The sequence below is a fragment of the Lytechinus variegatus genome, chromosome 19 (assembly GCF_018143015.1).
Source record: "Lytechinus variegatus isolate NC3 chromosome 19, Lvar_3.0, whole genome shotgun sequence".
NCBI lineage: Eukaryota > Metazoa > Echinodermata > Echinoidea > Temnopleuroida > Toxopneustidae > Lytechinus > Lytechinus variegatus.
In genome coordinates this window covers 17,624,639-17,638,028 of record NC_054758.1, presented here as the reverse complement: position 1 = coordinate 17,638,028, position 13,390 = coordinate 17,624,639, and the positions used below count along the sequence as shown (strand labels likewise).

At 34.6% G+C, this 13,390-nt stretch overlaps 1 protein-coding gene across 1 annotated transcript in view; it reads right to left on the bottom strand.

The window, feature by feature from the left end:
• Positions 1 to 13,390, bottom strand: part of LOC121405857 (two pore calcium channel protein 2-like) — a 51,240-nt gene that overhangs the window by 17,339 nt on the left and 20,511 nt on the right. The window contains exons 5-14 of the mRNA XM_041596831.1: positions 11,579 to 11,660; positions 9,755 to 9,823; positions 8,560 to 8,662; positions 7,489 to 7,554; positions 6,951 to 7,015; positions 5,809 to 5,909; positions 4,943 to 5,024; positions 3,346 to 3,435; positions 2,515 to 2,634; positions 1,352 to 1,450 (exon numbers count right to left, since the gene is read on the bottom strand). Coding sequence (XP_041452765.1) covers positions 1,352 to 1,450; positions 2,515 to 2,634; positions 3,346 to 3,435; positions 4,943 to 5,024; positions 5,809 to 5,909; positions 6,951 to 7,015; positions 7,489 to 7,554; positions 8,560 to 8,662; positions 9,755 to 9,823; positions 11,579 to 11,660 — 877 coding nt within the window. The remainder of the gene's footprint in view (positions 1 to 1,351; positions 1,451 to 2,514; positions 2,635 to 3,345; positions 3,436 to 4,942; positions 5,025 to 5,808; positions 5,910 to 6,950; positions 7,016 to 7,488; positions 7,555 to 8,559; positions 8,663 to 9,754; positions 9,824 to 11,578; positions 11,661 to 13,390) is intronic.

The window sequence follows — 13,390 nt, the reverse complement described above, 5'->3', positions numbered from 1 at the left end:
ACTGCCGAAAGATCATAGAAAGACTCTTACGACCTTTGAAAGTTCATCGACCACTGAAAGATTGCTGAAAGACCACTGAAAGACTGTTGTATGACTGTATTGAACCTTTTCAAAAAGTTTTGGAGCCCATGAAGACCATGAAGACCACTGAAAGATTGGTCAGGACTCATGTAAGACCTCAAAGACCATTGTAGGTTCATTGAGAGACCTCTGAAAGATCAACCAGAATTCATGGTCTATCAAAGGTCTTTCAGCGGTCTTGTTCTCTGTTGAATGGGGGTTTAATGAATAGCTAGAAGACAAGACCAAAATGGAGAAACTGAGTGCGACAATAATGAGCAGATGGAAATTTATTGGGCACACATTAAGGGGGAACCTTCAAGCATCTGTAACACAGCATTGACCTGGGCACCAGAAGGGAAAAGGGGCAGGCCGAAAACAACTTGGCGGCGAACTGTGGAAAAAGAAAGGACCCTGGCTGGATGGAAGACATGGACAGAAGCCAGAGCAGTGGCCTTTGATAGGCAAAGGTAGAGACGTCCGGTGGAGGCCCTATGTGCCACTAATAATAATAATAATGATAATAGGCATTTATATAGCGCCATCTATCTAGAAATATTCTATTCCGAGGCGCGTTGTTATTATTATTATTACCCCGGCTTTAGCTCGAGCTGCCTCTCAGCGCTCATACATTCAAGGAATTAATCCTGCCGGGTACCCATTCACCTCACCTGGGTCGAGTGCAGCACAATGTGGATAAATTTCTTGCTGAAGGAAATTACGCCATGGCTGGGATTCGAACCCACGACCCTCTGTTTCAAAGTCAGAAGACTTATCCACTGGGCCACAACGCTCCACAACACTAGGCTTCTGGTGGATAGATAACAGGTAATTTACATCCACAAATAAGATATTCCATTCAAATACAATTTAATTTTATTTCCATTTATAAATTCAATAATTGTCCAAAGAGTCAGAAAGCAGAAACCAATTCATCACTCAATATATTTATACCACACTTATCATATCACCAAGTGGCAAAACAAGCACTTTCCTCTCAACAACATTTTAATTTCACTGTATGAATAAAATCATAGGATAATTCATTCTCTGCATTGTTGATGGTTATCTCAAAATTTATATTTCAGACTAGTTATTCATAACACACGGACAATGACAGAAAACACAAAGTGTTGGTCTGGGCCCCCGTCTTACAAAGGGTTGCGGTTGATCTGACGCAACTATGGAAAGCCAGCAAAGTCAACATATAAAATGCATGTTTATTAGAAAAAAAAATATAGATGTGAGATACGTTCATAAATTCATTGATTTCTTCCTCTCAAATACTTACCTGTTCTATACAATAATAAATGATGAAAACTATGTTGAACTTTGTCAATTCCGAATCACTGTGATAAAGGCTTCTGTTGTATTGCGTAGAGATCTCGATCTGCAAAACAGAAGACATTAAAAATGATTATTGCATCGTTCTCTAATGGCAAACAAAAATGGCAAATCAGCAAAAATGAATTTTGAGGATTTGGTTAGTTTGAAAGAAAATTAACTTGCAGAATCCAAAGCTTTGAAAATTGTATAAATCTTATTCAAATTTCTAGTCATTAATCACATCAGTAGAGCTGTCAACTTTTACAATTCTTTTCTTTATTTCTTTTTATCCTATTTTCAAGCCTAAAGTCCTATTTTTCTTTTAAAATTTTTTTAGAACATACCAAAATCATCATTCTCACAAGTTTCAAAACCCTATTTATAGGAAAAATCCTACTTACTGTCACTTTTTCCTCAACCCTAAACAGGCCAAGGGGGCTTAATCAACCCCCCCCCTCAACATTTCCTGCGATCATTCCGCCGCGTGAAATTTTTTGACCTCGCCGCTCACTGACTTTTCACTTTCAAGTCTCGCGCAAAATTTGAGACCAAATTTGTGACGCCCGGGTATGCGGTTACGACATTACTCAACATTTTGTAAGTGCATGTCAGACCCAAAATTGTTCCAAAACGTAAGTCAATGCAAATTGAGTTTTCTCATCTTATTCATAAAGATATGATTATTTTTACTTTTAACAGCTGAAATCAATTGATTTTGGCATAATTATACTTCAAAGAGGTTGTGCAATAAATCTGGTGAAAAAAAAAGAAAAAAAAGTTTGAAAAACAATGAAATACATAAGAAATTAGAAATTGATTTCCAAACCGAAGTTTTTTTTAATTGTGATTGTTACGAATGATACAAAGAATATTTTTACCAAAAAATAGCATTCTAGGAGCTTTATTTAGTGAATTAGAGCAAAAAGTATGATTTATGCATAAATTAGCATCATTAATTCATATAAAATAAAATATCATTATTTTGGAAAATTTTACCATACAGCCTTGTAGATTACATCGCACACTACCAGCGTGCAAATTTTTGCGGCGCTCGCGTGATCGGCGGCCAAGATCTCAGAATCAGAATCACTGATTTAGTATGTATCACACCACTTTTCTAATACTCACACTAATAAATATGATGTTTACAACAGCCACAGCCGTTCCGCAGTAACCAAAGAAACGATGAACGACGAAGGCTTGGAGTTTCCGTAGTCTTGGTCTAGTTATTTGTCTAGGACTTGGAGTCTGAATTTAAAAAAAATTAAATAGTGGAAAATTTTGCTACTTTTCTTTCTTTCTATAATTTTTTTTTAAAAAGACTCTAAATAATAATAACTTTTTGCAGGCCAACAACCTACCAGCCTTCTGATTTTCAGTTGGCCCTGCCGATTTGAGCAGATTCAGGAATTCATAAGAATAAATGGCATAAAAATATCTGAAAATATCCTTGGAAGCAAAAAAAGAGGGGAATAACAACGTGTTAGACAAGTTCTGACAAAAAAAAACAAACAAATAAATAAATTAAAGCAGATACGAACCAATAGCGCCATCTCAAGTCCTCAACTACTCATACCTGGCCAGTTTCCTGTCCCATAATGCTAGTGTAGTCTAGTAATATAGATCCACTTGGATGATGTCATGTTACTTATCGACTCTATACATTTATACTGCAATATTTATGTTACCAAGTAGCAAAACAATTACTTTTCCACTCAAAACATTTTAGTTTCTCTATACAAATACAATTTCAGGTCAATTTATTCTCTGTAGTATTAGTAGATATCTGAAAACGTATATTTTAAGACTCTGTATTTGTAACACACTCAATGAGAGACCACACAGTTCACTTCCCCTGTAAAGGATCTCACAACAAAATCACAAGTCACCCTTTAACCTCTGGGGTATTGATACCCAGGCTTCACAAATTTTGTTTTTCAATTTGTCTTTTTACTTCACCTCATCTCCGTCTGCTTGATGATCTAGACAATCGAACAATCTTTGGAACTCAGATGATGTAATTACTCCACCAATATTAGCATCTAACTCCTGAGGATTAAAACAAAATAAGATGCAATTGTAAAAGGATTTCTCCATAAACTGACAGAAAACCAAGGTCTTGAGAATTCAGTTTCTCCTATCAGATTCACGGACAGTAAAGATTAAATACTCAATCTTGAATTACAATATATTCAATCATATCTGGATTAATATCCAATCATTCAATCACAGCTGCTTGAATAATTAATCATTCATTACTAAATAATCAATTAGGAATGATTAATCATTGATGATCAATTTATCATTTAGCATTGATAACAGAAGATGATAATGAAAATAATTATTTATAAGTTGATAGACTATTAAGCCCTTAATAATCACCTTTGGGTAATATTGAATAATCACAAATGATTGAATAATCAATCATTCATAAATGATTGTAAATACTTAATTATAAATGATCAAAAACTAATCATAAATGATGAAACAATTACTTATAAATGATTAAACAAGATTATTTAATCACTTTTTATTACATAATAAATTATTCCAGATTACAAAAATTAAAGGACAAGTCCACCCCAATAAAAAGTTGATTTGGATAAAAAGAGAAAAATCCTACAAGCATAACTCTGAAAATTTCATCAAAATCGGATGAAAAATAAGAAAGTTATGACATTTAAAGTTTCGCTTGTTTCACAAAACAGATGGTATGCAATTGAGGGGGCTGATGACGTCACCTACTAATTCTTTTGCATTTTATTATATGATATATTCTAAATTTTATCCTCATTGTCAAGTGAAACAACAATTAATTTCTCCCTGAACAGGTAGAATTAGCAATGTTTAATACGACATGTTTCAGTCAAGTTGGTCCTTACTGTCAAATCTGTATATAAGGAATATAGTATAATTAAAACACTAAAAAACAAAAGAAATGGTGAGTGGGACATCATTGACTGTCTAATTTGCATGTCACTGAGTTGTGCTTATCACTGTTTTGTGATAAATAAAAATTTCATAACTTCCTTTTTTTACATCCGATATTGATGAAATTTTCGGCGTAATGCTAGTTGGATTTTTCTCTATTTATTTAGATCAATATTTTCTAGGGTGGACTTGACCTTTAAATGAATAATCACATGCTTAATGATGAATCAATACAGATACAAAAGAAAAGAAATTCTTCATAAATTGAAATAATACTGTGATATCAAAATCACCTTTAGAAAAGATTAAATAATCCATTGTAATAGTTAATCATTAGTGATAAAAAAAAATCACTCAATCATAAATGATGAATTAGCTAATAAATGAACTGATGACAAAACCAGGTGGGTGTTTCATAAAGCAGTTATTATAAGAGCAACTAGTGAACCTTTCTAATGTGCTAAATGATCGCCATGGAACATTTAATGGTGAATATCATTTACCACAAGAAAGGTTCACCAGTCCTTCTAAAGACACTCCTAACTTACGAAAAGCTTTATGAAACGGCCCCCTGATATTCCATATTGTGGAATGTTGAATGCTTTTCTTGGAAATCAATACTCACTGTTAAAATTGTCTTTTTAGCCGACTGCGGTATACTCGCTTGGAGAACAACAGACTTTACCACACTGACACTGACAGTTGATCTACCATATTGTAGGAGAATAGAGAGATAAGGGATTGGAAAAAGAAATTCATCTAAAAGGAAATGCACAAATTAATAATTATAATCGCTTATATAGCGCTGAACTCTTCCTTTATCAGCATCCTCTAAAGCGCTCTACAATCAAGCAGCATAATTACCCAGGCTTTAGACGAGTAGCTGGTAAGTGCAGCACATAGCGGATCAATTTCTTGTTGAAGAAAATTACGCAATGGCTGGGATTCGAACCAACGACCCTCTGTTTCAAAGTCCAGAGACTAAGTCAGTGGGCCACAACCCTTTACATTACATGAAATCATCTTCTACAATGAAATGAATAAATAAATTATATGGGATTTGTATAGCGCACGTATCCACCTTATTTGGTGCTCAAGGCGCTCCTACATTATCCCGGCTAAGCTAGTCTACTGATTCTGGTGCTCACAGCTTTTTGAGGAATTACTTCCTGCCGGTACCTAATTACCTCGCCTGGGTTGAGTGCAGCACATTGTGTATCAATTTCTTGTTGAATTATGCAATGGCTGGGATTCGAACCAACGACCCTCTGTTTCAAAGTCCGGAGACTAAGCCAGTGGGCCACAATGCTCCACATTAAATTATATCATGTTATACATAGATTACCATAAAGTCTAATACAAAGAACACAACATAGCTGGCGATAGAGCCAATGATGATGAGGCGAGTCAATGAACTGTACTCTCAACCAATCAGATACAAGCCTTTCAGTAGCTTATAACAAGAATGCTCCCCTAGGACATTGGTCCTACCTCTCAATGCTTCCGTTGACCGTCCTGATTTGAGCTCTTAACATTTCAAACGCTGCCTGGAACCCCAATCTCCTACGGAAGTGACTGGACTGCATTGACGTCTATAGAGGGAGAAAAATAATCACTACAATTAACAGAAGTCAAATTGGCAACTCTAACACATTAATTAATTTGGGTGGAAGGGATTAATTGACCCCCTCCCCTCGACCAATGTCACTACCACACCGGGCAATTTTTTTATTTGCTTGTCGATTGCATCAACGTCTAGTAGGACAAAACACAATCATACCAGTATTCAAATTGGCAACTCTCTTCACCCTTAGTTTTATTCAGGGGGAGGTTATATTGACCCCTGACCCCTCCCCCCTTGACCAATTAGGTGACTACTCTGCCACAAAAAAATTTAATTGCAATTATTCCCCCCCCCCATAAATTTGTAACATGAAACGCTTGTGCCACAACGTTTCAGGATTTTTTTCTTGCACAACTTTTGAGATCATATTTGCGATTCCAAAGATATGCAACATGCAATCGCATACCACCTTGCAAATTTTCACCTTGACCACAAAATCTGCATCCCAGGTGGGTGTTTCATAAAGCTGTTCGTAAGATACGAATGACTTTACGCACGACTGGTGATCCTTTCTTGTGCTATGTGATATCCCTATATAACTGATTTATGACCTAAGAACATGTTCCAGTCGTGCGTAAAGTTGTGCGTAACTTTACGAACAGCTTTATGAAATACCCACCTGATCACCATTCACTCAAGGAAAGAAGTTTGAATATGCAACCTTAAGTCCCTGAAGCATATAATATTAAACAATGCTATTTCCACATGTTCAGGGAGGAATTAGTTGTTGTTTCACTTGAAAATGAACAGAAAATTAAAATGTTTCATATTTCATATAATAAAATGCAAAAGAAATAGTGAGTGGATGACATCATCAGTCTCCACATCTGCATACCGACCTTGGGTGTGCATATAACTGTTTTGTGAAATTAAGCAAAAATGTATAATGTCATAACTTTCTTATTTTACATCCGATTTTGATGAAATTTTCATTGTCATGCTTGTTGGATTTTTCTCTTTTTATTCAAATAAACTTTTTGTTGAGGTGGACTTGTCCTTTAATACTCACAATTAAATATCCTCTGAATTCATTGTAAATCACAGCAGTAAGCATATTGAAGAAAAGATAAAGACCTGAAATGAAAAATAAAAAACTTGAATCAAAGCTAAATGAAAGGAGCTGCAGTCAACTATGATTTGCATGAGAAAGTCTTTAAAATCAATGTCAATTTTCACCATATCTGTTTTTTCCACATAAATCTAACTCTTTGATATCATGGAATCCAAGGTGAAAAATGACCACACTGAAGGTCACCAACACAAAAAAGAACATGTGGGACAGTCTATTATTATCATTGCTTGCAAAAAGACGAGGCATGTGGCTGGAATGCTAAGATTGTATTTTCAATTCTCAGCAATAAAACCTTTTTAACCCAATGATTTGGCACATTTTTTTCAAATATTTACAACTTTGGGTATCATTTCAATAGATTCTGTTAGAACTTAATTCCACGTCATTACAACTTGCATTTATGTTTCATAAAAAAGAAAAAAATAGGTTTAAAAGAAATACAAGATTGGTTGTTATCAAAATCAGCTGTACTTACCAATCCCAAGAAAGATGATGAAATAAAGAGCATAGAATCGGTTGTTTTGGTACGCGGGCATGGTAACTGTAGGAACAATTAAAATAGTCACAATAATGATAATAATAATAAAAGTAATAGTAATAATAACAATGAAAATAATAACAGTAAAAAATACTATGTGATTCGTATTGCACTTTTTTCAATGTATGATTCTAATACAATTTGACTATAAATTGAAATTACTTTCACTCTTCTTAAAAAATGAATTTATATATATTCCCTTCAATACAGGGATGAAAATGAAATTTCAAAAATAACAAAATGCATGCTTAAGAAAATCTTGAAAAATTGAAGTTAATAATAAGACCTAACAAGTTAGCAGAGAAATCTACACATGCTCATTAATAATCTACCTAAAACTTGAATGGAAAACTCCAACCCATGATCATCAACTACAATATTCCATGGTAAATATGCAATGAACATGGCACTCAAGGGTTCATTACCATCCTGCCTGTGGGGAATCTATAGGTAGGACTATAGTATGCCAATGCTGTACACAGCACACAATTTAAAAAATCATTAAAATATCACTTTTGTGACCAAAAATACTAATTTCCATAGTTTCAATTTATTTTTCATTAGTAACTTGGGGGTAATTTTTGTATTCACCAGAGCGCTCGAAAAATTGAATTTTGGGCATATTTTCGTGTACGCCCTCTATTGGTGGAAAGTACTATAGCAAGACAATTGTACTCTTTCAATCTCTATTTTTAATAAAAAAAAATAATAATTTAAAGAATCAAATTCACTTAAGAGCCAAGTTATATGATGAATAGCTGTAATGGAACCTGACAGTGCAAAAAATCAAGCATTTGTCCCAAAGAAAAAGAGAAAATAGGCCAAACATTGCCAACCTTATTTCACCACACAGGGAGGAGTAACAGAGAACAAGGTTATATCATAACCTTGTTCACTGAATGAGTGTGAACATGGTAGAATATAATCTACCTAAAAATTGAATAGAATATTCCAAAACATGACTGTCAACTACAGTGCTCTATGGGGAATCTGGCCTGTTCCACTTACCATCGGGGTTGTTTGCAGTAGTGAGGAGCACTAAGAGGCTCAAAAATGATTCCCCTATACTGGCAAAATGCTGCAATCCTTCCTGGAATAATCTAGCATCCACCTTAAAGAAAAAGAAAGAAATGAATTACATTTTCTTCATTAAATTAGTTAGAACTATATGCCTTTCTCTATATGTTTCAAATTTATTGGAAATGATATTTCTAAAAAAAATCTCAATACTCATACTCATTGAACGCTCATTGACATGTAACTTTTAACATCAACATATTTCATATTATCTAACTTGCATCATTAAAGGGGAAGTTCACCCTGACAAAAAGTTTACTGTAAAAATAGCAGAAAAAATAATAAAAAATATTGCCGAAGGTTTGAGAAAAATTCATCAAATAATTAAAAAGTTATTAGAATTTCAATTATTTGATTTGTGACGTCATATGCGAGCAGCATATCTTCATAGCGAATGGTAAAAAATCAATGAAATGTCATTTTCTCAGAAAATTGAAAATAGTTTTCACTGTAAATTTTCTATATCAATAGACAAGTCATTTCACACCCGATCATGAAAAGAAAGCAAAATTAAGTCATCAGGAACCATACAAAATTTGAAATTCATACATTTTATATTACATAACACATGGGGCAGCTGCTCGTTTATGACGTCACAAATCCAAAATTTTGAACTCTAATAACTTTCTTACTCTTTAACAGATTTTCCTCAAACCTTCACCAATATTTTTTACTATTTTTTCTGCTATTTTTATGACAAAGTTTTCTTCAGGGTGAACTTCCCCTTTAATCACATGTTTTTTGTTGGTTTTTTTTTCAGTTTTTAATCTTTTGATCTTACACAGAAATGTATGAATATGACTTGCTATTTTTTTTATCTTACACAGAACTGTATGAATGGCACTTACTATTTTGATCTTACACAGAACTGTATGAATGGGACTTACTATTTTTGATCTTACACAGAACTGTATGAATGGGACTTACTATTTTTGATCTTACACAGAACTGTATGAATGGGACTTAGTATTTTTGATTTTACACAGAACTGTATGAATGGGACTTAGTATTTTTGATCTTACACAGAACTGCATGAATGGGACTACTATTTTTTATCTTACACAGAACTGTATGAATGGGACTTACTATTTTTTATCTTACATAGAACTGTATGAATGGGACTTACTATTTTTGAAGCATTGACTGTCAATGTTGTCTGATTCACCACTGTCCTGTTATTAAGATCCGAGGGTTTCTGGAAAGAAAGAGTTACAATATAAAGAAAAACACAATAGATAATAATGAAAACAATGAATAACTTTGGAAAAAGTTTAACCATACTTGATTTCTGATAAAACATACCATGTCAGCTCCTGATTTATACCTCAGTCACATTTGCTATACGACAGCCGTACGTCAAATCAAAAACGCAGTTTCAACATTTTTTTTAATAGGTTCATGTACACGTTCGTGGTTTTAATAAAAATGAATTGCTGTTTTTTACTCGCCGTACGGCCACCATAGAGCCAATTTGACTGAGGTATTAATTGGACAAACGGTCAATTTCAAAGGTCTGCTCAAAAATGTGGATTTCTTTGGTTAATAAAGCTTCATGCCTTTTTTTTCATGCATTTACAGCTACTCATGGATAAATGGACACAGAGAAAAATCCATAGGGCACACACAAGTGTATACCCCTGTAGGCAAGAGAAATATAAAAAAACAGCCAAATTTCTGCTTGTAAGAGTGCACAGTGATCAGACTTTCTGGGAGTGGGGACAAAAGAGGGATTTCCCCTCCTACAGATACTTTTGCAACTTTAGGTATTGAAAATTCATGGTTTAAAGTTCTTTTTGTTCAGGATTTTGATATTCACAGAAATCTGCAGGTCTGGGTCGTCTTGTAAAGACTTGTGATTGATCTGATCGACCTTGTGGGTTCAAATCACAGCCATGGCCGAACTTTCCTTTAGCAAGAAATTTATCCACATTGTGCTGCACTCAACCCAGGTGAGGTGATTGTGTACCCGGTAGGATTAATTCCTTGAATGCATGAGTGCTGAAATGTAGCTCCAGATAAAGTTGAGGTAATAATATTAACTTCGCGCCTCGGAATAGAACATTTCCAGATAGATGACGCTATATAAATGCCCATTATTATTATTATATAGAAATCCATCAATGTCATAATATTTCTAACAGAAAATTGCACAAGGTCCTCTTGTAAACAAAGAGAAACATACTGAATTGTTAAGAAAATTATGAATGCTTGAATATACATCATGATCTAGAAATGATTTTTTTTTAATGAAGATGCTGGCATTCTATAGTTATGGTTGATTGGATCAATTGCAACATTTTGATCTGGGTCCCGTCTTACAAAGAATTACGATTGATCCAATCAATCATAACTCTATGGAAATACATCAGTGTCTTATATTTTTTCTGCAGGAAATTTGCAAAAACACACCAAGTTGTCAAGAAAACAATGACTTGAACAATTTTTGAACAATCATGCATTTCATATGCTGACTTTGCTGGCTTTCCATGGTTGTGGTTGATTGGATCAATCGCAACTCTTTGTAAGACGGGACCCTGGGGGAAAAAAATCATGCCTGCCCTGACAGGTTTCCAACACAATTTCATGAGTACAAATAGAATGAAAGCATGAAATTGGCCCCCCAAAAATAAAATTGATTTGCTATAATCATCTAAATAGACTCCAATGCCAAACATCTGATTCCTGTTGGATGGATCTAAAATTGATGGTAACTTTGGCATCAATGGTTACACCTACGGAATACATGATTTGTAAGAGTGCGCAGCGATCAGACTGTTCCGGGTAGAATTTCAGTTGTGAAATCATTATTTCTGCCACAATTTAATCATTTGTTTCCCTTCTTTCTGAAACAATCTGATAAACTTGGGTTCGATTCCAAGCCTAACCCTATGGAACAATATCATCATGACGATTACTACTGAAGGTGAAGTTTGGGAGTGGTTTCACTTACAACATCGCCTTCAGGTCTGGGAAACAGCAGCATTCCAAACATGGTGAAGAAGTAAATGTGGATCAGGAGAAGTAGGATCACACTGTCAAATAAGAAAAGGGAAATATTGCCATGAAATAAAAATCATTATAGAATGGATACACTATCATGCATATTATTAATTACCGACGCATGACCAGCCATGCATCTGGAAAATTTGCAACGTGTCCTATAATTACTTATGTGGGTGCGTCGTGGTCTAGTGTTTCTGACTCTTGCCTTTCAAACAGAGGGTCGTGGGTTCAAATCCCAGCCATGGCGTGTTTTCCTGCAGCAAGAAATTTATCCACTCTGTGCTGCACTCGACCCAGGTGAGGTGAATGGGTACCCGGCAGGATTCATTTCTTGAATGCTTGAGCACCTAGGCAGCCCAGCTAAAGCCGGGGTAATAATAGCAGGGCCCGCTGGAAGAACAGTTTTCGGAACTGAAGTGGCTACCCTGGGTAAATATACCGCTATTATTATGATCATTATTATTATTTATGAATGGCTAGCCATGCGTTGGTAATTACATGGTTGCAAAAATAAAATATTTAAGCTAAAAAATTCCATTCTATAAAACAAATGATACACAGGTTTATTCATACATCGGAAGGACTAGTGAGCATGCAGTAACTATGGAAACTAGTCTAAACCCACTCAGCTGCGCCTCATGGGTGTAACAGTTCCATAGTAACCTCATGCTCACAAAACCTTGTAACATATTAGGCGAAAGCTTCACTCGGTGATTTACCTAATCATCTTGATTATGTAAATACAACCTTTCTTTTCTGGCTTCCCATTCAGCTTCTAGGAGTGCAAGTCATTAAAAGGATTATTCATATTTCATACATATACCTAAAATACACCTGGGCCCTGTCTTACAAAGAGTTGCGATTGATCTTATCAATCACAACAATGTACGGTCAAAAACATCAACATCAAAATTCTATATTAGTTCAAAACATATTCTAGACATGTCATAAATTCTTGACAATTTGGTGTGTTTGCCTTTGTTTACCAACCTACATTTTGCAAATTTCCTATTGAAAAAAAGTATGACACTGATGGATTTCCATAGAGTTACGACTGACTGGATCAACCATAACTATGGACAGCAAGCAAAGTCAACATATAAAATGCATGTTTGTTCAGAAAAAATTCTAGATATGAATGTATATCCATAAATTCATTGATTTCTTGCCAAGTTGGTCTGTTCTCCTTTGTTCACAACGGTTATCCTGTAGAAAAAATTATGACACTGATGGATTTCCTGGAATTACGATTGATTGGATCAATCACAAAAATGTACAGCCAGCAACATAACAAATTCTTTCGTTCAAAACTTTTTCTAGATATGTCATTAATTCATTGGTTTCTTGACAATTTGGTGTGTTTGCCTTTGTTTACAAAGGACATTTTGCAAATTTTCTACAGTAAAAATCAGAGCTGCCAACCTGAACAAGAACATTTCAGTATTTTCAAGGCTGAAAATCAGTATTTTGGTGGGGAAATCAGTATTTTCACAGGAATACCATAGGACAACACATAAACTCAAACTTTAGAAATCAGTATTTTTCATGAAACCATCAGTATTCTTCTCTATTTTCAGTACTAAATACGGAAAATCAGTACTACTTGGCAGCTCTGAAAAATGTATGACACTGACGGATTTCCATAGAGTCACGACTGACTGGATCAATCACAACTATGGACAGCGAGCAACGTCAACATATAAAATGCATGTTTAGTAAAAAAAATTCTAGATATGAATGTATATCCATAAATTCATTG